General features: G+C 37.3%; 1 protein-coding gene across 1 annotated transcript; it reads left to right on the top strand.

Annotated features, from left to right (window-relative positions):
* Positions 1-210: 210 nt before the first annotated feature.
* On the top strand, positions 211-25,387 carry lrrc4cb (leucine rich repeat containing 4C-b). Its single transcript, XM_084403952.1, has 2 exons — positions 211-296; positions 23,352-25,387. The coding sequence occupies exon 2, from the start codon at positions 23,402-23,404 to the stop codon at positions 25,295-25,297; it is 1,896 nt and encodes a 631-aa protein (XP_084260078.1). The 5' UTR covers positions 211-296; positions 23,352-23,401; the 3' UTR covers positions 25,298-25,387.
* Positions 25,388-25,953: the final 566 nt, after the last annotated feature.

The following is a 25,953-nucleotide window of genomic DNA, read 5'->3' on the forward strand; positions in this document are numbered from 1 at the left end:
GTGGATACTATAGGCTTATTTTATGTGTCCAGCAAAACATGCCAACGGTGGTAGATTTATCCCCGTTTTCTTTACAGATTTTGTAGAAGATTTGTTCTCTTCCAGCCCCCCCTCCCCCTTTTTTTGCACCTGCTTTGCTTTGTCAAAGCTCACCGAGCGCTTTAGAGCGCACTGCTCTTACTTGCATCTCCGTACATCGTGCATGGATTCTACATGAACTGGGGTTTTGTGAGGGCTGCAGTGATGCTCCCATTTACTGATATCGCCTCACAGCTCGCATTTCCTGACAAAAATGGGTAAGGAACCGTAGCCTAATCTAACCGGTCTGTGCAGATCTATTTTAAAACGAACCTATTTTCTAGTAAGTTGACGCTGAATGGATGCATTTCATCTTTTTGAACATTTTCATATCTATCTATCTATCTATCTATCTATCTATCTATCTATCTATCTATCTATCTATCTATCTATCTATCTATCTATCTCTGCTGCAGGGGGAAATGGTTTTGCATTATATCTGTGGCTGTAATGTGGTAGATTGTGCAATATTGTGCATTTTTATCTGTCTTATGCTTTTCTGTTGCTCTACTTACCATTACTTTTGCTAGAATATGGCGTTGGGTCATTCATATTCTGTTCACATGTGCATTGCTATGCTCTAAAGAGACAAGGGGAAAGAGGCAGTGTATCCATGATGGTCGACACAACTGTCCCTCATTGCTTCTAATAGACCCCAGTGACTTTTGAGGCTTCCTGAATACTGCAAGTAAAGCTTAGTAGTAAACAGCTTGCATCATAACCCATTTTATAATTATTTTGTGATTGAAAAAAAAAAAAAAAACTCCCTGCAGTGTAGTTCCAGGAAGGCTGGCATCTCGCACTGGTGCTAATCTGCATTTAACATGCAACCCTCACAAGGCTTCAGAACTTCACTAGGTAGAGACTGAGGTGCTGTAATGGACACTGTAAGCAAGTCTGATTCATTGGGAAAGCTTCTGAGCCATGTATTGGTTTTTGAGAGAGCTTACGCAATTTTTTATGGATGATTCATGAGTTCGTGGGTTGTTGCTTCACCAGAGGTATTGAGGAGCTATCTTTTTTTGGGAAGGTGCTGAAAATCATTGCAGAAAAGCACATTATGAGATGACTAAATCAGAGTAGCTCAATTACAGTATTTTAGAGAAAATTTATCCTCTCAAATTAAAAATCATTTGGGGTCACTTAAAAAAATCATTATATTAATTTGTAGTTTGTACGGATGGAGTGTTAATGTTTTCAGTAAAGTATCACCTGATAAGCACACATTTCTGTTGTGAAAACATTCTTATTCAGTTGGTACTTATCAGTGTTAACAAAACAAGTATTGGCTAATTTAGTTCTATAAAAAGTTCTGTCAAATAAGTCTTAGACAAATAGGCAATTTCGTAGAGGCTAGCAATAGCAAGCTTTGAAAGCATGAGATCCCACATGAACACACAGAGCAGAGTCTGCAAAGCGTCATGAGAGACGACTTTAAAGGGTTAGTTCACCCAAAAATGAAAATTCTGTCAGTAATTACTCACCCTCATGTTGTCCCAACCCCGTAAGACCTTCGTTCATCTTCGGAACACAAATTAAGATATTTTTGATGAAATCTGAGCGCTGGCTCACTCCTCCATAGACTTCTAGGTGACCGAAACTTGCTGGCCCAGAAAATGTATTAAAGAGATCGTTAATATAGTCCAAGTGACTACAGTAGCTCAATCTTAAGTATATCAAGCGACGAGAATACGTTTTGTGCGCAAAAAACAACAAAAATAACTACTTAAGCCACTGGAGTCACTTGGACTATATTAACGATCTCTTTAATAACTTTTCTGGGTCAGCAAGTTTCGGTCACCTAGAAGTCTATGGAGGAGTGAGCCAGCGCTCAGATTTCATCAAAAATATCTTAATTTGTGTTCCGAAGATGAACGAAGGTCTTACGGGGTTGGGACAACATGAGGGTGAGTAATTACTGACAGAATTTTCATTTTTGGGTGAACTAACCCTTTAAATTACCTTGTGTCTCAAAGCACACAACATTACAATAAATATGAACTTAAACAAATTACAGAGCAGGGTGCGTGGAGGTATGCAAAGACATAAGTTGACAGGCAGGTATAGGACATCCTATTATTGCATTCGGACCGAATGAAATGATTGGACAACATTTTTTTTGTCCGGAGACTTCAACAAAATATATAAGTATATTTTTTAACATTTAAACCACTTATATTATTGATTGCTATCAGGAGAGTTTCAACCAGTTTGACAAAAAGTGTCAATGAAAAACATTGCCTATACCTTTAAACAAATGAGCTAATTCATGATGGGTTTTTTTATGGGTGTCCTTAATACATATTTTCCTTCAAGCACTTTTGTGCTCTGCCCAAGATCCTACGATGAAAGAGTAACAAATAATAACAGAACAGCAATAAAATTTGACAAGTTAATGCTTGCAGAAATAAAAATGATTCTCTACGTTTTAGATAAATATACTAGATGGGCTTTAATTTAGCCTTTTACTGCAAATAATCCATGACAGATGTTCTGAGCATTTTCAGTCCACTGTGGACCATAATCATCTTAGCCAGCTTAAATGAAAGCATCAAATAGCTTAATTACAGAAAATGAATTCTCTAAAATTAAATGTGTGATTAAAATCGCATATCCATTGGGGTCACTATAAAAAAGTAGTTAAGAATGGAGTTATACTGTTCCCAGTAAAGTATCACCTGATAATCACAACTTTCTGTGTGAAAACATTTTTCTTTTCTATAAGATTGTGTCCTGAAATTAATTCCTGGACATTCATTATCCCCTCTTGTTTGGCTGATAATATTTCACAAGCAGTTCAAAGAAACAAGGTTAAATGTGTGATGCAGACACTGACGTGCTGTCATGAGGATGAGTGTTAATGTATTGAATGTGTCTTCTGAGCCAAAAAAATGCCAGATACCATTCAGTTCCCCTAAGGCAAGGAGAAGCCTGTAAACGAGAGAGCATTTAGCCAATATCACACACATTAACCTCAGTAATCTCTGCCATTTAGAGAAAAATGAAGCAGTTCAAATGCTTCTGCTCAACCTGATGTTTCATAAAGACCATCTATAATGTGGGTTAGGCTGTGAACATTTTTAAATGTTTAACAAAAGCGACTGAAGGGATTGTGTGGACTAACTTCTTCAAAAATGCAAAAAAATGCAAAAAAATGCAAAAAAAAACCCCAAAAAAACTGTATGTGCAAAAAACGAGGAGGATTCTGCTAGCAAAATTTGTACATGCATTTTTTTATTTCATTGCTGGAGTGTTAATGCAGTAAGGCTGAATGAATGACCGCACCGTGGTGTACTGTTCTCAGGTCAGAGGAAGTGATGTTAGACAAGATATAATCCAGCCAACAGTGAGCCCTGCTTCTGCCAAACACACAGCCTCACTGGCTTTCTCTTTAAAAATTGTGTTTTATTAATCATGTGGCGTCTCTTTTACTCCATCCCAGCGGAATTTAAAGTAACAATAGTACAATGATGGAATATTAAGTGGGATAAATGTATGACTTCCTCTTTAGCTAAAATGTTTGACCTTTGGACCACTACTGTAGAATCGATAGCGCTTGTTAGGCGCATTCATGCTTATGTCAGCCATTGTGAAATGTACAACAACCAATATTGAATTATTTTGTGGTTATTGATGAAATCTCTCTGTTATGTTTAAAGACAATATCAGCTACTCTATACATTGCTAATGCCAGACTAGCAAAGATAGTCACTCAAAAAGAAATGTGTGTATTAGTATACTGCCAATAAATTAAAGAATCACTGTGCTAAAATATTGGATACAAGAAGACTACAAGGCACAAGCTTGTAAAGCTTTGTTTATCCTGTAACTTTTAACAATCCCCATATCTGATCTAGTGCCCAGGATGACTGAGGTACGAAAACCCCTCTGGTTTTTATGTGCTTTATGTTTATGTTTAATAAGGTCTCCAGTGGCAGATTCTTGCTGATGATAATTCTGGAAATCACCAAAAGCTGTTGCTGGGTCATGTGGCCTCTGTGAATGCCTGTTCACATTACTCTTCTGTGAATTTGTACTGGAGCGAAGATACCGTGGTTTATTACCTGCAGTATGTTGGTTGTCACAGTAGATCTCCCTTAACAATTTCGACTGCAATGAGGTGAATGTGCTCCTGGAATGGCCTAACCTGGTTTCCTTGCTCATTGCCTACTTGCCTCCCGAGCAATATTGGGGTCATGGGTTCAAATCCCACTTGGAGCCATACTAAAATTCATCAAGCATATATGTAATGAGCTACCCTGCATAGTGACACAATCTAACAATTAGATCCATCCAAAATGGCTTCATTTATAGTCCTGTGAAGCTGTGTGAACTGATATATAAGCACGGCCTATTGATGTTTTTAGCTCGAACACATTTTAGATTCTTTATCGTCTCTTTTATTATGTGATAGTGCAGTGAATCAGTTGTTGATGTAGATATATCAGTCTGTGATTTATAATTAGTCTGCCTGTGGCCGTTGCAAGGAGCAGAACGCCTGTGAATTACGTAAGCAAAAGATGTAGGTCTTGGAGAACAGGATGCAGCCCAAATGGCTACAGATAAATGATGGAGCGAACATGCTGCACTGGTTTTAGTTCTGCAGCAGATGTCTAATGCCATACGTGGACACAAAAACCCTTTCTGAGAGACATTTGGTGCACTGGAGAGGAGCCAGGGTGTTGCACAGATGCATAGGCACAGAGAGGTGAACGTTCGTGCATTTTAAATCTATGATAGGTCCTTTACGCAGCTTATTAAGCAAACCTCTCTTTTCAGTGAAAATGAAAATTGACTCCCATATCCTCAGGCCTCAGTAGCTGTAATAAATGTCTGTGCATTTGAAATTCTCAGACTTTGCGGTTCCGTCAGAGCCACCATAGAGATTGTGCTGTCACACAATAGCGACAACCTCTGTGTTGATTGTTAATTCAGAAATCCTATGTCAACACTATATCCTACAGATGAGCCAAATGGCATAAATTGTACTGTTCAGTGAGATTAGTCAGTGGAGACAGAGAGGGAGGTGTTCTCAGCTCAGCTCAGCTCAGCTTATAAATATCACTTTGCCTTGATTGCACTGTATGTTTGTCATCACCGCCGTGGAAGGCACAGTACAAATCTGGGTTGCTCATTATATTGGAACCCCTTTTCAAACAGCCACCCTCCCCTCCCCTAGAGGATGTCTTCTCCTACTCTCAGCATATTTCGGATATGGGAGAGGAACTTGAAGGCAGTTGGCTTTTTCAAGCCTCTCAGATCAGTTGGCCTGGATTCACAAACACAAGTGTGTCAAAGAGATCCATGTCTTTGAGGCTGATAAATCACAGACTTCCTAGAATACATACGGTTGTGACAGGGTCCAGGATCGAAGCTGTTCCACAATAAAAACATTTGCCAACTAACAGACTCTCCTAATATGATAGCATGGCGGATATAGATTGAAACAGCTTGGCATCTCAGCAGACACATCATTCTAGGGAATACTTCTATACATGAGCCAGTGTCTGAACAGAGCGCTCGAGTTGCAAATGCTGTAAATAATAAATACATCGACTTTTATTGAATTTTCCTTTTTTTTTTAAAAATCTATCTATCTATCTATCTATCTATCTATCTATCTATCTATCTATCTATCTATCTATCTATCTATCTATCTATCTATCTATCTATCTATCTGTCTGTCTGTCCATGTCTATCTGTCTGTTATGTCTGTCTTTCTGTTGTTGTTATCTATCTTTATGTCATTCTCTCATTCCATGTTGTACTGTTGTACTATCGTTTTATGATTTAATTTGCCTGTAAAGCCAATAAAGCTTTAATCTTTTAAAGGCTTTTAAAACTTTTCATAAGTAAAAAAAAACCCCGATAAGTTTCTTCTTCACACCAGATTTTAATTTCTTAATTAATTTAATCAAATTGCATGTGTTTTTGCCACATGTGTGTAAAAGAGAAATATATAGTTATAGTTATAGTATACTTATAAACGTTCTTTCATTGTGTGAGCCATCACACGCAAAACGATCCATTCAAATGTCAAAATCTGTTTGTGCATCTATATTCCATAAATATCTGACACAGAATGTTTGAAAGTAGCATATTGCTACAGAAATAAAAGTACTGTAAACATACAAATGTGCATGTTCATTGTACTACAGTATCGACTTTTTATCAGTAAACTTTGGTAACACTTTATACTGATGGTCAATTTTGAACATTCTGTTCACTATAAGTAACTTTGCAACTACATGTGAACTAACTCTCATTAGAGTAATAGTAGTTCTTTATTATGATGCTCCCAACAGACATTCTACTGACTATAAGTAACTTTGCCACTACATTTCATTGCAACTTATTCTGACCCTAATCTTGACCAGTCTACTAATACTCTACTAACACTCTAATGAGAGTTAGTGGACATGTAGGTGCAACGTTACTTATAGTCAACAGAATGTGTTAAAGAAACCATCAAAATAAAGTAAAACCTAAATGTTAACCTACTGCTAAAATCTGTGTCTAAAAATCATACACATAATAGCATTCAGCTAGACAAAATGACATTCTTATCTTAGAACAACATGATTTTTTATGTAACAAACAGGATTGACTGCCAAAGCCCTTTTCATTTTATTTGCATTGGCCAATTTGCCGATACAGTAACCACGTTTATAACTAGAGTTACTACATTTTGCAGACATGCAAAGTTGTGATGTCCCATAAAACAGTTGTGACAAAACTTACAGTTTAGAGAATCTTGAGACTGTTTAAAAAAAAAAATGTGTTTGAGAAAACTGCAGCTGATATGTAGTCATAGGCTTCGAATTTCACTCATCTAATCAGATTTTAGTGGCAGATCTGTTTTAAAATTGTTCTTAATTTTTTTTTTGTGAAGCTTAAAAGCATTTGGGGGGAGCCAGGTGTTTTTTTTTTCTCTGTTTTATCAATCAGTTTTTGAGAGCTTGATAAGATATGGTATTACAGCATGGTATGGAAACTTAACTGTTTAATCGAAATCGAAGTTTGCACGAGTAGTACATACTGCCTTAAAAATTATAGGGTACGAAGAGAAGCGACCCATACAGGAGTTGGTGTCTATTTTAAAACAAGCTAAAAAAAAACTGCTACTGACAACACACATCTTACATGAGAATTTTAAGGTTACCCTCGGGGAGACGATTTAAGATTTTGATGTTTAAATCAAATCATTATAAAAATTCTTAAATTACTGAATAGAGAATTCCAAAACTGAGATTTTTAGATTGGTATATAGTAGGTTTTTAATACATATTGGATTGTTGCATTATTATTATTGTATTGTATGTAGGCTAATGTATTATGTGTTATGTGATTCCAATGTTGTGCATTGGCCGTGTTATGGTTGTCCAAGACAAATTTCCCAAAAATGGGACATTCTATTCTATTCTATTCTATTCTATTCTATTCTATTCTATTCTATTCTATTCAAAAAAAAAAAAAAAAAAGTATAAAAGTCTTGCATCAGAATTGATTCCATCCCAAGCCAGGCCAAGTTTCTGTTTGAGATTCTATCACACACTATCCAAATATTCCAGTTGTTCTATAAAATTGAAAACCAGAATGAATTGAGGTAATGTGCTAGCCTCCTCGGAGAGCCACTCAGGGGCTTGAAACACACTGGATTTATGTGTGCCGGCATGCTAGCAGCTGAGTGCTTCAATTGGCCAGGCTTCATGCAGAGTCAATACTAATGACGGAGGAGACTATACGGCCACATTCAGATTATAGCTTGGAGGCCCTCAGCTGCTCCTATTATCATCTCAAGCAGGGAAAGTAATGCTTACCACTGTTTACCTCCCTGTATGTGTTGCGCAGTCATTAAGGTTAATGACTAGGTGGATATATTTGTTTTGAACAGTGAAAAACATAGCTCACGGGAACATGTAGGTGCGCTGAATGAGATTTGGGGCAGTGTGCTTCACACCATGTTCCTCCACCAGAAGTAAGTTGTTGGTCTGTTGTAGCGCGTTCCCTTCACTTCGGTGGAGTGAGCGTTTCCGCTCGAATGTGCATGCAGCAGAAGCTTACATTGTAATTCATGTTTTTTGTATGTGACAGCACCATGTCGTTGTGATAGATACCTCGGCAGAGGCGGCACTTCAGCCACATCTCATTCCTGCAAATGGATGCTGAGTGTCCAGCCGGATAACACCTCTGCCTGCAGGAGTGCAAACAAATGAGGGCGTTCCATACGTTGCTAAATTAATCGAGATTGTCATCACCAACAGCCCATCTCATTTGAAGACTTAAAAACAGGCCTCGTTTCATCCACCGCGAGTCGATATAAGAAGTGTCAGCCCCTATATGTCCTACTTTTCAAAGGAACAGTGGTAAGTGTGATAATGACAACGGCTAGTGTCTCACTAACAGGGGCTTCATCGATATTGAGCATGGTGGTTGATGAGTAAAACAGTCTTCCTTGTATTAATCGACCATGGGGGACCACTTAACTGAGTGAAACTGCCCGCTTCCACACACTAAGGCATGTCAGTGCATTAGAGGAGCAAAGGCTCTTTGAGTGGATTGGCTGTGTAATGCAATCTGTATGCATGGGATGAGCACCATGCTAGCTGTGGCTCCTTCATTTGTGCTCAACCAGCAGGGTCAGGCTGTTGTTGTCTTTTTCCTCACTCATTCTTGCTTGCTGTACTTTTGCCTTCAACAATCATCAAGTTTAATTTAAATAGATGCACAAAGCAAAACACCAAGTTCTCAATGCAACACTGAAACTGCCACATCTGTAGTATCTGTGCAGTGACACATCACCATCGAATGATGCTTTTGAATGCAATAAAACCCCAGATGTACATTCCGACAACCTACCTATAAATCTAACAGCAGAAATGAGAGCATAGAATCATCTACTAAAGCAATTTCTGTTTTAGACAAAGATTTTGTGTTTTAATTACTACACATGGTAACTTAGCTAATGAATAATGAATGTGGCTCTGCACTGTATGTGCTCTGCCTTTTAATGCACCACTATCACTCTTTGCCTCAGTCTCCTGACTCTCTCTATTCTGCTCTATCTTCGTCTGTCTCTTGAGTTCAGTTTAAGAGGAAGACAGGATGGATATGTCTTCACATCTGCAGAATGTGGAATTAGGAGATATTGAAAGGAAAGTGAAGCAAAGTTAATGGCTCTTTCTGATTGTGGGCAGAGTAGCATAGTCTCATTATGAAACGTCACTCTATAGAGACTTTTATGCTACACCACCAAAATGTCACTCTTGTGTTTCTAATAGACTACCATTCCAAAATTTGGCTTTAGTATGACATTTTTAAAATGTTTTTGAAAGACGTGCTCACCAAGGCTGTATTTGTTTGCTCAAAATTACACCAAAACAGTAATAGTATTGTTACAATTTAAAGAAAATGTTTTCTATTTTAATATGTTTAATAATGTAACTCAATATGTTTTTTTTATGTAAAATGTAATTTATTCCTGTGATGGTAAAGCAGAATTTTCAGTATCGATACTCCAGTTTTCAGTGTCACATGATCCTTCCGAAATCATTCTAATATGCTTATTTCCTGCTTAAAAAACATTTCGGTAGCACTTTGTTTTACAGTCCTGTTCCACATGTACATACTATGTACTTATTATACAAGAACTGAGTTATAACTAGGTACTACCCCTAAACCTAACCTTAACCCATGTAGTTACCTTACATTACCAGTACTTTCTTGTGTAAGTACACTGTAAGTACATGTACTGTAAAATAAAGTGCAACCAACATTTCTTATGATTATTATCACTGTTAAAAACAGAAACTTTAAAAAGTATTTATTTGAAATAGAAATCTTTGGATACAATGTAAAAATATTTAATGTCATTGTTGATCTGTTTAATGCACCATTGCTGAATATAATTTTTTTTTTAATGATTCCATTACTTTACCCAAGGCAGAACTGTTAAAAAGTAAAAAAAATAAATAAAAGAAATGCTGTCATTGTTTACTAATTACTTTATCATACTTTTTATTTTTATTGCAACACAAGTATCATAAAATAGGCTATTCCTTTATGTATTTACATTTATTCTGTGGAGCAAAAAGGAAGATATTTTTTAAAGTCAGTGGGGTCCAAAAACATTGCGCCCCATTAACTTTCATTGTATTTGGCAAAAAAACAACAACAAAAAAGACATTCTTCAAAAATGTCTTCTTTTGTGTTCCACAGAGGAAAAAAAGACACGGTTCGAAACAACATGAAGGTGAGTTTTGGCTGAACTGTGCCTTTACGTTGTTATTCACTGACAATCTTTCCCTCCACCACAACACTCTAATCTCACGCTCATTTAAACATTCAGAAGTTGCTGATTCAAGAAGTGCTACAACAAATTTGTATGAGCGTTACTAGAGTGACATTCCCCTGTTAGATGCCCTAGATAGAGTTAGTGAGCATGTTGAAGTTTGGCCCTAATGACAGCTACATTTTGTGACTCTCAAGATCTATCTGTTTACATGTCCACAGATACAGTATAGGCCTAGGGGATGGAGATGGACCACTCATAGAAATATACCGACTATAGGGATGGAAAGTCCTGCTGTCCTGATGGAAAGTTCACTCTAGTATGCGCATTCACTGGTCCAAACAGATAAATACAGTTTTTAGTGTGATTTGTGCTAAAGAAGTACAATTTAATGATGCTGTTCAAAATATAATTGTGTTTGCCATTTTTTAGCGATTTCCCCATTCAAGAAGATATTGGCTGTACTTGTATGCCAATTGCCCGCATTAAAAATAGCACCCCTGGGGGTGTCACCATGATGGTCGCTGATTGACTTGTCTTAAAGGGACACTAAATAAATGAGAGGTATCTTGCACAAATGGAGAAGGACAGGTGTTTGCATAACATGAAAACAGTCATGCTGTATACTCTTGACAGTATCTCTTTAACGTTGCCAGCGCAATGCTTTATGGACTGGCAGTGCAAAAGATTTAACAGGAAACAATGACAAGCACTTCAAAGTGGAATTGAACTTGGTTGATCTCAGCCATTATTAAAACACCTATTTCAAAGATACCGACCATAAAAACTGTAAACAACAGTATCAATTTGCTTTTGCAATTGTTTAGCAGTGACTGTAGAGGCTCTAATGCAAAGCCATGAATTATTCCTAAGCAAGCTGTCTGTATGCGAGAAAGGGAGACGGAAAGAAGTAGACAGACAGAGGGACGAGAGAGGGAGTGAGTGTACGCTCTGACTCACAACTGCTGTGCAACAGCCTGGACACGATGTGGGGTCCAGTCGTTGAATTAAAATCACAGCAACTTGAAAGAGGAAAGCCTGAATTCACTGCCGCAAAACATGGCACGGTTCTCTGAAAAATCATAATAGATAGTGTGTTTTACTCTACCTGCCCCCTTTTTCTTAAATCATACCACCGTCAACCAGATGCCACAGCGGTGCAGAGCTGGTCATGCATTTAGCCCTGGGTTTTAGATGTCTTTTTAAAATATTTTTAGCATGTCTTTGCACTATGGGACTGGTTGAGGAAAGTTGTAAACAGACTCAAATATGCCAGATGTGGGTAGGACGCTCTTTTAAATTCAGATATGCCTAATTCTCTAAAAAATCCAAAATATGTTGCAAAGCCGAAGTGGTTAATTTAGTGGTCACACAAAGAGATTGTATTAGCATAATGAGTATATTCAATTTTTTGTATATTTTAATAGAGAGAGTTACTAAATGCTACATACGTAGGCTAACTACAGTACGCATGCAAATATTTTTGTCTTAGAGATCAGAATGACATTTACATTTACAAATGATATCAGTTCAGGCAGTTCAGAATACATGACACTTGCTAAGCTAGGTCTTTTTAGTTGCTTGATGGTTTCTAATTTCTAGTCAGGATGCTTTTAAACATACAGCTTGGCCATGTTCAAACTGGCAGCAAAAATCAGATTTTTTTTTGCATTTCAAGATTTTATCCAGATGGGTTTTTGACAGTCTGGACACTCTGGCTGCTCAAAACTGATTTCAAATTGTCTGTAACACTTTATATAATAATACTGTTCTGTCATTAATGGATAACTACACAGGAGCAAACGAGTAACGCACTATTAACATTCTAGAAACTACTATTAACTATTAAACTCTGATTAATGAATTATTAAGTAATAGTAAATGTGGTAGTTCACTATTAGCTTTTCAGTAACTAAACATTTTTTCATACCTCCCAGAGGATTACTAAGAACTACTATAGACAGGTCCATAATTAATGTGAATAATTCACAATGTATAATTAATTCTAAAGTGAAGGTCATGGTAACCCACTAGTAATGTCTCAAGTATCACCAAATCCTTCAGAAGGAATCACTAATTATTTTTATCAGTTTACTAAAGTAAAAAGCATGATAACTCCCTAATACTGACTGAAATCATTGTAAGCTTTTGAGGTTTTTGTAAGGTTTTGGATAGTAATGACTCAAGTGTTAGTACACCCTTCTAAAGAATGACTAATTATTTGGATCAGTATTCTAGAGTGAAGATCATGGTAAACCACTAGTAATAACTCAAGTGTTACCAATCCTTCGGAAGGAATTACTATCCAAAACTTTACAAAAAACTTTTTAAAGGCTTACAATGATTTCAGTCCTTAGTAGAGACTTATCATGTTTTTCACTTTAGAATACTGATCCAAATAATTCCTTCTGAAGCCTATTACAATTTGGTAATACTCGAGTCATTACTTGTGGGTTACCATGATCTTCACTCTAGAATTAATTATACATTATGCATAATTCATGTTGATTTTGAACCTGTATATAGTAGGTATTATAGTACTCTAGGAGGTATCACAACTGAGCACTACTACTTACTAATTTGTTAATAAGAGTTTCTTGTTAGTTAATAGTAGTAACTAGAGTGTTACTCATTTGTTTCTGTGTAGTTATTCATTAATGACAGAACAGTATTGTCTTTTGCATCACTCTTAACCTGACACACAACGATAACTTCAAAACTGGTGAACCCACTGCACCCCTCACTAATTTGAACAGGGAGATATGATGCACCTCCATTTTTCCTGCATCCGTTTTTCGTCAGAAACGTGGGTACGCCTATGTCGTTGGCAAAGCAACCGATGCAGATACATTGGTTATGTCTGGACACACAAATCTTATTTAATCACTTTGAGAAAAAAAAAAAATCGATTTGCCTGCAGTCTGAACATAGTTCAAGTTCAAAGTGCTTTATTGTCATTCCAACCATACAACAATAGTGTACAGCAGAATGAAATTGCGTTTCTCCAAGCTCAAATGTGCAAAGTATGTACAAGCATAAGAAAACAAAATAAGGGTAGTACAAGCAGGACAAAAACAGGTGGACAAAACATACACTGTAGATAGACCAAATAACAAATCAACATATAAGACAATCAAAACTAAATATGCATAGCCTTATAGTTGAGTCTCTAAATCAGGGCTGGACAACTATGGCCCTCGAGATCCACTGTCCTGCAGAGTTTAGCTCCAACCCCAATCAACCACATCTGAACAAGCTAATTGAGGTCTTCAGAATTACTAGAGAGATACAGGCAGGTGAGTTTGATCAGGGTTTGAGGTAATCTCTTAAAGTGGATCTCAAGGGCCAGCCTTGCTCAAGTGCTACTGTATATGCATATATAGCTAGATATCTTCACTGAAAACACAGTAATAAATGATATTAGTACTACAGGTACTAGAGTAGCCATGATATCTTAATTAATTATTACAACCTATCATACTATTGCCTGCAGCACTTTTTTTTTTTTTTTGTCTGCACAATAACGTAAATAGTTTGATTATAAACTTTGACATAAAGATAAAGAAAAAAACACTTAAAAGAATTAGTTCAGCCAAAAAAAGAAACATGTACAGTGGTGTGTCTGAGATAGAGTGCCTTATGGAAAGATCAAAGGAACGCATGTGTCTGCTTTACTTGAGTCGCTGACAGAAACAAGTAGCATATGCACGATCTAAATCAACATAGAGAAATAAAAATGTTGCTGATTTTCCTCATTTTCAATATTTAGCGATAGCCTCAGACCATGATATTACCTCAGTCTACAAGCAGTTACCATTGTTTGTTACCACAGCAACTGTTTGCTTTCACAGTAAACATGCTTCTTTAATGTAAAAAGTACCTGTACAAATAAGAGGCGGCAAGATCACAGGATGCTCTGTAAGATGTCCATTAGGAGACAATACAGTAGGCTATTCTATTTGTTAGGATATCGATTTTGGAACTGTCAACTTGATCTCACAGGACTTACAAGGTGGCAATTTTGTGTGAATGTGTATGATGTAAAGTGTATGAAATGTTTAAGATTTTCTGATAGAAAGTAAGAATGAAGGTCCACCCCTGAGATCGAACGAATTCGTACAAATTTGCCAAAACGAATTGTCATGAAATTGTGTTGGAACTTTTTGGAACTTTTTCGGTCACAGGGGTGTCAAGAATGTTTCATTCATAGTTTTTCCTCCTTTAAATTGCTATGAAATCTCATTCCAGGATGATCCCTTATATAACCGATATACTGTGGCTGGTGCTAAAACCAATTTGTTTGCATTTTTCTAATGTAATCCTTTTTCTATTATTAAAAATACATTGGCAGCATAACAGTTGGAGTGAAATTAAACATGCATTTCTTAAAGAAAAGTAAAAGCATAGAAGATTTTTTATTTTTTGCTTTAACAACACCATCGCTTTTATGTAAAATCTAATGTTCTCCATCAAACTAAATTAATGCTTGAGCATTAAATCACTTAATGGCATATTTAACTGATTTAATTAGTGACGTAGCCATCTTCAATATTTTTATACATTTTATAAAAAGTTACTTTTTTGTTTGAAACTTTTCAGTGCAAAAACAATCCAGGTTTAAATAAAAAACTGTCAAATACAGTATATAAGATTCTCATTGTACAGCATATTTTGTGTACATGGGCAGAGGGTAAGGTATAGAATACTGTAGGTAAATGTTGAAAGGTGACTCTTGATTTTCCATTTCATATTTCATGAGGTACTGTCCCTGTGGTTCTGGATTCGTTTATATTGCATTCAGGGGTCAGAGCGGTGCGCTTTTAAAGATTGCTGTCTGCTGTGTTTTAGCATGGTCAGCACGCTGCCTCCCTGATTTTCAATTTGAACACTGAAGTAAACTGAAGGGGCCAGGCTCAGGAGTGATCACTCTACTTGCATAGTCTGGAAGACCTGTCACCACAAGTACTTTGACTTAGCAGGGGGAAACAGCAGGAACAATAAGCGTTTTAACTAACCAGGTGTTACTAACTAATTTTTCCTCAACCTTTCTCTGTACTTTTTATTTTTAAAAAGCATTCACTTTTATATTGCACGCTAAGACAGGTGTAGTTGTGAGCGGCGGCTTACTAAAAAATTCTAGAACAATGAGAATATGCGAGATCCCCGTCCCTCCAGCTGTGTATTTCCAGCAAGGCCGTCTCCTGCCAATACTCTCTTTGTCTTGTAATTGTTTTCTTACTCAACAACTTAGCCTATTACAATATGGATATTCTCTCAGGGATGTGGTTTGAGAGCCACATACTACTCATTCGAACACTTCCGCTCTGAAAGATTATCTGCTAGGGTCTATTGTGTCGAAGATGACTGATGTCATTAAATGGGCAAATCTGATAAAGTCCTGATGTATCTAGACTGGATATACAGTAGCTAGACAGAAATATTCAGATGCAGCTATGCCGCAGTGACATCAATTTGTCGAGAGCTGCTTTCAGTAACCCCTTTAACTGGCGGAACAGTGCTATATGTGCTTTAGCTTCATTTCCTTTTCAGCGCAACAATATGATAAAGATAGAGATTCAATTTTCAGTAAGCAACTTTTTTTTTTTTTCACTAACCTGCTGCAGTGCTGTGGGATGTGATTTTGGCAGGAGTCCTGACAGTTTAAAAGTGCACCAATATTTTTGCTAACAAGGCCCTCACGACGTCAGGAAACATGGGGGTGCGCCATCCCACAGCCAATGAATTCCCCCCACGGCTTCTGCCTCTGCCTGAAATTTTGCAGTCACATGCTTACATGCCATATCTCATGGTTAAATGATTCCAGTCAATATTTAAGGCCATCGCAAGACCATAAAACTGACTATCGGCATGAGGCCCTCTAATGATTTAGCAAATGGCCATAAATATAGACAGCTGATTTGATTTAAGTCAATATCTGTAACTCATCTATAACTCTGAGTTTCCCTGTAGTATCGTACAGCTAAGTGTTGTTCATTAGAGAATGCAAGTTCTCTTTTTTGCTGTGAATATAAATAGGTGACTAAATTAACTGCGGAAGGTCATAATTTCCCAAGTGAGGGTTGCTAACATGCTTACAAGTAATGATTGCAATTTCATTTTCTTGATTTAATAGGTCAGAGGAAAACAATTAAATTGCAAGTGATTCTCTCTCTGTGTGTTTGTTCCTGTGTTTATCTCTGTATTCAAACTCTTGAAAGTTGCTCTCAGCTGAAGGCCCAAAGGGAATCTGGGCTGAGCTAATGATCATTTTCCTTTAACAAGTTCATCAGACTAATACAATTACTATATTAAAAGCTCCAAGACTAATGGAATGATCAAATATCAATAGTAATTACATTAATGTATTAAATAATTGTAAGCAGTATCCTTAAGGAGATCCTAATACTAACATTATGAAGTTTTGGCTTCAGACATATTTGGTGGGAACATTAGATCCATAGACAAGATCTCCCTGCAGTCTGATTCACCCACACAGCCAGAAAAGAGGGAGAGAGTGATTACGGCCATTTCATCTGATTATTCATCAGTGTCATTATGATAATGGAGGCAGCATAAGTTATTTTGGCACAATCCAATGGTTGTGGTGATTATACCTGGCCATAGACGCTTAGATCTAAATTACATTACAAACTAAGACTCCTACTGGATGTGCAAGGGAAGTAGAGGAGCTGAGGAAGATCTATGTGGGAGTAATTTGCATTACTCCCTCGTTTTGTATCTATTTTCCCTGGCTAAACTGCTTGAAAAGGCCTTCTAAGAGGCAAGTAAGGTATTGATTTTTTACTTGTTTAAACACCGGTAGGATAGGGCTTCGATCATTTAAAAGATGTGCATCACTCGCTTTAGAATATACTGAAGCTCAGATGCTGAATTAAATTGTATTAGACACCCGACTGTAAATGCAGTGCATTTTGGTTGTATTTCGTTGAGCTGGAATATTGCGATAATCTGAATGTGTGTGGAATAAATCGCAGAAGGATCATACTTTTCAAAGTTACTTTAGAATCGCACTATTTCAAAATAAAACAGTGAGTTTTATCCCATCGTTTAATGTTACTGTCTACTCAAGGTGAATATGACATGTATTTATAGGGTACTTCAGTCTTTGCAAATTTAAATGGAGGGCTTCCATTTGTAAAGCATCTTCTTTGGCTTCAACACAGTCTCCCCATTTAAGTAAAGACCTTGGCAGGCATCCCATAAGCAAAATCCTTTCGGTATGCCATTGTTTCCAGGTCCTGAGGAGTCAACACACTGTCTCCTGAGAACTCACTTTGGTGTGTTGTTTTGGTTTGTCCTTTACTTCTAGGGCAAATAAGCAGAGCACATTCCAGAACATTGTACTGTGTATGTAAGAGTTTTTACATAATATTTCAATTTAGTTAAAAACGGATTATGCAATTGTATGTTGCCTCTAACCCAATGATGAAAATGCGAAAAGGAGATGCTGCATAAACTATTTACCTTTTTTAATGGCATTTAATATTTTACACAGATTTTATTAGGTGCACATTTGTTTACAGTCAGAGATGTACACTGCTTGTATTCACAACACAACCATGACTTGACTGCATTTGGATGTGTATTCTTCCATAACACTGACTCGATTGCTGTCCTTGTGGAGACCCTTGGTGTCCTAAATGTATAACGAGAGGAGCACAGAGTGTACCGAATGATTGCTTCCAAGGATAAGCTATAAGATTCTGTGAATATTAATTGGCTGATTTACCACCAAATACATAACCCTGCTAGAAAGAAAAAAAAGATCTCAGTTAATCATTCAGATTATTTTGAAACTATGTCTTATATTTATTATATTATATTTACATATGTTTTACTGAAAATAAACAACATAAAATAATAATGAGCAATAGTGGATGAATAGAGTGCAGTTGGTATAATGACTAATCAGTGTCCCTCAGTGTCCTTCAGGAGCTGTTATAAAATATCATATGCTTTCTCTCTGATGTCTTAGAACGCATTTGAAAGAGTTATCAGATATTGATTGTGAAGGAAAATGCAGAGGATGCCAGAGAACAAGTTATAACCACCAGTGTATACAAGAGACTCTCAGTTGTGTTTTTTGATAGCGAATAAGCCTAGACTAGCACTCATGTGAAAATAATATTTGAGCTAGGGTAGGGTGTCTGTTTGAGACACGATTAAAATTAATTAGTCTAAAAGCTCCACAAAAAAACCTGTTTTCAACAGCTCTCTGAAGGAGGTTAATGTTTATTAGATTTTTAAACTTATGTCCCTTGATTATATTCATCTTGAACTTTATAAAGAAGCTTGTTTTAATTTGTTTACTCGTAGAACCTGTTTCATCAAACCTCATCTTTATCTTTATTTGTGTGTTATATATGTGTTAGAGCTTTATCTGCGAAACACAGGTCATTAATTTGATTGGCATAAGAGACCTCAAGGAATATGCAAGCTTTGGAAAGAGCACTGCAGGGAAAAATTCAGTCAAAATGCACTGAATTAGCACATCACTCTCAAGATTCATCATCATCAACAAAAAGCAAGGATAAGCCTTGCATATGCGTCTAGAGGATTATTAAACTGCTGTTGTTTCTTATGTGACTCAAAAAGTGTTTGCATATCATCAAATTATTTTGAATATTTCCCTGCAGCATATTTATGTCTTGACTCTTGATTATACATTTTTTTCTAAAAACAATTATCTGTATATACAGTAACAGCATATAATGAGGCCTTTGCAGATAGAGTTTGAGATGCAGTATGTAAAATACATATGAGTCTGAATGTGACAGTTTTGAAAATGTGTGTCAGAAAACTTACTGTAGGATGATGTGTGGATTGCTATTATGTAATTAATGAGATAAAAATGGGTTTTAAAGTAATTCTCGTGTTTCCGATTTTTTATGCAGGCCTCGAGCTAATCACTCAATCAATACCTGAGAGATTAGTGTGCTTCCTCTGTAAATTCCTTGGTTATTTTTGGTAATGAAAAAGAGGCTCCTGCCAGGACATGCCCTGATTATCTCACGCATCTCATTAAATGTGCGTCCATTGGAAGTTCTCTCAGCTTCTCACAGTAAGGTGTCAATTGCTGCTGCTAACTAACATTCATTGCCTACCAGCGAGATTAACGTCTCACTGTGACTAAATCAATCACAGTCCTCAGTTTTAACAATTTTATACGATGATCAGGAGCACAGATACACAGTGAGACCATCTGAGACATTTCATAGTACAATGGGGTCAAAGACAAGAAAGACAGTTCATTCAAATTGAATCATTCATTTTATCCTAAGAAGACTGAGATATGTGAGATACACATACTATTTAGACTTGATCATCACTGACAAAAGCATGTGATATTTCCAGTCAGGATTTAGACTGCATGCTTCTAACAACAGACTGAAATCTAATACTCTAATACTCAATACTCACAATCATCTGGAACGTTTATTCATTGTATAATACCATTTATCAACCAACATACAGCCCACTCATTCATTGAGGTTGTTGAGGAGGTCTTATTGGACTTTATGGAATTACCTTTGTGCCAATAATAATGAACGCAACTTTTCAAGAAACTAATGCAAATATAAATTGAAACTGAAGAAAATATCTGTGAAACTGAAGAAAAAAAAACGCAGGCAAATTTTCTGACTTCGTTTTTAATACACTGCATGTTTCGCTAACTGTTTTCACATCTTTCTTTCGCTGATCTGAACTTACAAATGCGCTTCCATAGTTTTCATTTACGCTTCTGAAGTTTTCGTTTACGCTCCCTGAGTTTTCGTCCGCCATTCTGGCACATATCTCTCGCGGGGGCGGGGCTAGCAGCAGTGTATTCTCATTGGCTACCGAGTTTTTGATTGACAGCTTCTTGACCTGGAAGTGAAGACGTCAGTGTTGTGTTTAACGTTACATGTGTGGATGTAAGCGTCTGTAAGCACAGCTTTCTATTTCATTTTAGTGATATTAAGTTATGAGTTTTATTTTTTAAATTGTATCTGTATTTATCTGCTGCTACTATTTTGTCGACAGAAGCTTTTAGGAGCGCAAGAGATCTATTCAGTCTATTCAGGTGTAATTGTACATTAAAGTACTGTATATAATACTGAAAATATTGTATAGTGTCCAATAGTTTTCGGAGAAAATTTGTTTTATTCCTGATGATTCTTCTGCATTGTAGACTCTGATTAGGTTGAGCTGTTACAATTAAAAGAGAAAACTAGTATACGTGTGTGTGATATATTCATCCGCCAAGAAAGTCTCACTTCAACCAGGTAATCAGGGTTGGCAATCATGGCCATCACACTACTCATTGTTAGCATATGCATTTACACCATCACAATTAATGATCACTTAATTAAGAGGAATTTAAACAATATGAAAATTACAATCGTGGCTTGCTGTCAGATGAGACCTCTAAGGGCATTTCATTATATTTTACACAAAGAATGTTCTTGTTGCCATTTTTTTTATCATGCTGATCATTTTATTTAGTTATTTCATTTAGTTCATATTATCTTCTAACATTTAAAATTGGAAAATACATTTTTAATCAACAATTTCAATTGTGACTTATAAAACCAGTTGAATGAATGTAATTGAAAATATGAATAAATTAAAATAAATGTACATTCTTTATTGTCACTACAGCATATACACAAGTATCAAAGTGAAAGTCTTGGATGCAATTATGTTGTGACAGGAAAGACCAGAATCCACAAAACATTACCTGCATACAATACATTTAATGCACAGTATTCTCATGATATACATTACTATACAAAATGCACAATTACAAATACAGAATACATATTTAAAATTCATATACATTTTAAATTATGCAATGATCCTTTGAATAGTTCCTGTTACAGTAAAAGTAACAAAACAGTGACTGGGTGGGTACAAGGATAGTCCACCCCCCAAAAAATTAAATAAAATAAAATAAAATTCTCTCATCATTTAGACATTTACTCAACTTCACGCCATACCAGATGTATATAACTTTATTTCTTCACACTTGCAGAGATGGATTATTTTCCTAAACATCTTAATTTGTGTGTATTTGTAAAATCTGGGGCAGAATGAGGGTGAGTAAAATATATTTTTATTTTTGGTTGAACTATCCCCTTAACATTCATGTGCTGTTGGTATGCTAATCCAATATCAGCATAGACTAATAAGAATAAAATGCAACCTCTTGTGTACTTGTGAACTGTTTGTTTTTTAATCTAGAGCTCCAAAGAAATTACAATATTTACATTTACATTTATTCATTTAGCAATATTTGCATAATATCAGGTGTCTGAAGATCAAGATCCCAGTCATTCAAAGGTGATGTGTCTGAACAAAGTAAGATTATTGTCTGATGGGGATCTCTAGTACTACCACTTCATCTGTGACAGCATCAGAATTTTGTTTATGGAAAAGTTTCTCCACTCCCTGGATAATAAAAAAAAGGAAATGTATTATAATCTAACAATTCAAACTGCTTTGAACTCCCACATAACAAATTGCAGACTTAAAATATTGATTTCAAACAAATGATATAAATTTTTGAAGGGCCCGCCCCCACGAGAGATAAGTGCCAGAATGGCGCCCGAAAACACAAGCATAAATGAAAAGTCTGGAAGCGCATTTGTAAGTTCAGATCAGCGAAATAAAGATTTGAAAACGTTTTTCAGTTTCACAGATATTTATTCAGTTTCAACTTATATTTGCATTAGTTTCTTGAAAAGTTACGTTCAGTATTATTGGCACAAAGGTAATTCCATACGACTTCAGCTCATTTTGCCATTTTGATCGGAAAGCTCTCTGTCTCATATTTATTTACTTTCCTACTGTGGTGGGAGATTCTGAGAGTAAAATGTTATAATTATGACAGAGCTTGCTTGATCTTGTAAATGAAAGCATTTCTATTTATTTCAAGGGGTCAGGGGTCCTAAATTTCTCTCTCCTTTTATTTCCCTCTCATTATTAACGAGAACACTGATTATAGTAACCTATTTGCAAACAGCGTAGGTAATAAGACATCTTATTTTTCATAAGAACACTTGAGCAGATAATGAGAGCAGAGACTTGTAGGGGGAAGGAATTTTAAATTTAGTGTGTGCTGTAGCAGTGGCACATTTCTTGTGGGTTTTGACAATTCAGTTTCTATGTATCTTCATAGTATGTGCAAGCATAGAGTGCTGAATATACAAGCCAAAGACACATCCTTATCTCCTAGATATGCCCAGAGATGGACCTGTCTGCAGCTTAATCCATCCCTCTGACAGCTTGCTGTGACAGGATTTCCATATATCTCATTTTAGTGCATAGCATACAAGATTTAGGAGTGTTTGTACTTATAATATTATAGTATAAGCACAACATTACAAGAACATCACAAAAGCATTTTCTTTACAGGGTTTGGGTGTGGAAAATGATGTTCCTATAATAAAGTGACATTTTATTATTCTCTTTTGAAACCAACTAGGATTTTTTTTTCCTGTGTTAATTTCAGGAAGTCTCGATTGGGTCAAAAAAGTGGGGACAGAAACTTAGGTTTGGCCAAAGTTCAATACTTGACTATAAGCTCATGTCTGCTATATACAGTGCAAAAACAAACAAAAAAACAATCAAGAAAATGACATCTTTCCATCCCTTATTGTTTTATTTATTTGTGGTGTGTTTCTGTGTGCAGGCTCATTAAACTACTGCGACAGTAATTATGCTCAATTTATCAGCCACATTGGAGAACTATATCTTGCACGTACATTGCCTAAACAGCAATACTTGTTTTTGTTCGACATCATCAGAATATCAGAAATGTACATGCAGCGCCATTTGACAGAATTACAATCTTTTTGTTGTAAAAATTGCCTAACATCAGCGGAATTTGATGTTCTGTTTGACTGCCATCATGCTTCACTGACATTCACTATATGACACATTTTGCTAACAGATTTATTTTCCTCTTCCTCTTTTTCAGACAGCCTGTAAATGTTTGGGGAGAGAAAATCAGCTGGCATTAAATTATGAATGTTGAACAAGATGACCTCTTACCATCAGCGCCAGATGTTGAGAGGTCCTAGATGGAAAGGGGCTTGGTTTGACCCCTTGTTTCTCCTGCTTTTAGCCCTACAGTTGCTTGTTGTCGCCGGATTGGTGCGAGCCCAGACCTGTCCCTCTGTATGTTCCTGCAGTAATCAATTTAGTAAGGTCATCTGCACACGCAGAGGGCTAAAGGATGTCCCTGATGGCATTTCCACCAATACACGGTATCTAAACCTTCAGGACAATCAAATCCAGGTCATCAAAGTAGACAGTTTCAAACATCTACGACACCTTGAGATTCTTCAGCTTAGCAGAAACCACATCCGCAACATCGAGATTGGCGCCTTCAACGGCCTAACCAGCCTTAACACTCTGGAGCTTTTTGACAATCGCCTCACGACCATCCCAAATGGCGCTTTTGAGTATCTATCAAAACTGAAAGAGCTGTGGCTTAGGAATAACCCTATTGAGAGCATACCGTCTGATGCCTTCAGTCGCCTGCCCTCCCTGCGGCGGTTGGACTTGGGAGAGCTGAAGCGTCTCTCCTACATCTCGAGTGGAGCATTTCAGGGCTTGAGTAACCTTCGCTACCTGAATCTGGGCATGTGTAACCTCAAAGAGGTCCCCAACATTCAGCCCTTGATTCGCCTGGATGAGCTGGAGATGTCCGGGAACCAGCTCACTGTCATCCAGCCCAGTTCTTTTAAGGGTCTTGTCCATCTTCAGAAGCTGTGGATGATGCACGCCCAAGTCCAAACCATAGAGCGGAACTCCTTGGATGACCTGCACTCTTTGCGAGAGCTCAACCTGGCTCACAACAACCTTTCCTTTTTGCCCCATGATCTCTTCACGCCATTGCACCACTTGCAACGAGTGCATTTGCATCACAATCCCTGGAACTGTAACTGTGATATTCTTTGGCTGAGCTGGTGGCTGAGAGAGACCGTACCAACGAACACCAGCTGCTGTGCACGCTGTAATTCCCCTCCCAGCCTCAAGGGGCGGTACATCGGTGAGCTGGACCAGAGCTACTTTCAGTGCTACGCCCCCGTTATCATCGAACCACCTGCCGACCTCAATTTGACTGAGGGAATGGCGGCAGAGCTCAAATGTCGGACAAATTCAGTGACCTCAGTCAGCTGGCTAACACCAAATGGCTCCATCATAACACATGGGGTGCTCAAAATGCGCATTTCTGTCCAAAACGACGGAACGCTAAACTTCACCAACGTCACCGTCCAGGACACAGGAACATACACTTGCATCGTAAGCAACATGCAAGGCAACATTTCAGCCTCTGCTGTCCTCAACGTGACAACCGTTGACAACAGTGGCTTTAGTTACTTTACTACAGTCACCGTTGAGACAGTTGAAACCCCTATCAATGGGGAGAGTAGGACACCGGTTCAGCCTTCTTTTGGCTGGGCATCCTCCTCGACCACAAGGGGAACACCCATTGCCACCGAGAGAGCGTACACTATTCCTGTGACTGACATAGACACTGATGGCTCTCTCAATGGTTTGGAGGAGGTGATGAAAACCACCAAGATTATTATTGGCTGCTTTGTGGCCATCACGCTCATGGCTGCCGTCATGCTTATAATATTCTACAAGATGCGCAAGCAGCACCACCAGCAGGATCACGATGGGCCGACCCGCTCCATTGAGATCATCAACGTCCACGAGGAGCTGACGAGGGTTCCGGCCATGGAGAGTCACCTGACTCTTCCGCCCCTGGAGCATGAGCATTACAACCACTATAACTCCTACAAAACTGCTTATAACCATGTGTCTGCTCTTAGCTCGCTGCATAGTTCAGTGCATGAACCTTTACTAATCCAAGCCAGCTCGAAGGATAATGTACAGGAGACGCAAATTTGACCATGTTGGACGAAATGAATTCTACCAATGCTGTTTAAATTGTGGTTGTGGACATGCTGTCGTCATGAAGAAGACAGCGTGCATTAAGACGTTCAGCAATGTCAATGAGAGCCAGGGTGTATGTATCGTTATTTTAACAAGTGTCTTTACAAATCTTATTTATTTAAAGATATGTGAAGTGACTGAATCATGAAATCATAAGACAAAAAAGGTTAATATTGTCTTCTTTTTTTCTTTTTCAGTTCTATATTTTGTAAACTGGGCTAATCAATGGTTTACTTTAATGTGCTTGTAGAATTAAGGTCAACTGCCATGCTTGTGAGAGCAATGAGACAAGAGTTGTTGTTTTTTCGTTTGTTTGTTTTGTTCTTTTTAGTTGTGGCATATTACATCCCATTGCTCCAGTGTGTTTTCATTTTTTTGAGACAGTGAAAACAAAAACTGGCCACTGAAAACTGCAGACTTTAAACTGCATAGGGCACTTAGATATGAATGGTGGGCCTGATGGATGCAGCGACTCCAGAGAGGTGTATAAATGGTTACATTTCCCCATGAAAAATCCTGTTACTGAACAAAAAAAGGGAAAGCTTTCATTATCAGGGCCTGGATTATTCTGCAAATGCAGCTAGTGTGAAAGGAAACATTTCTAGTATTTA

Source organism: Rutilus rutilus (assembly GCF_951802725.1).
Source record: "Rutilus rutilus genome assembly, chromosome: 3".
Classification (NCBI taxonomy): Eukaryota; Metazoa; Chordata; class Actinopteri; order Cypriniformes; family Leuciscidae; genus Rutilus; species Rutilus rutilus.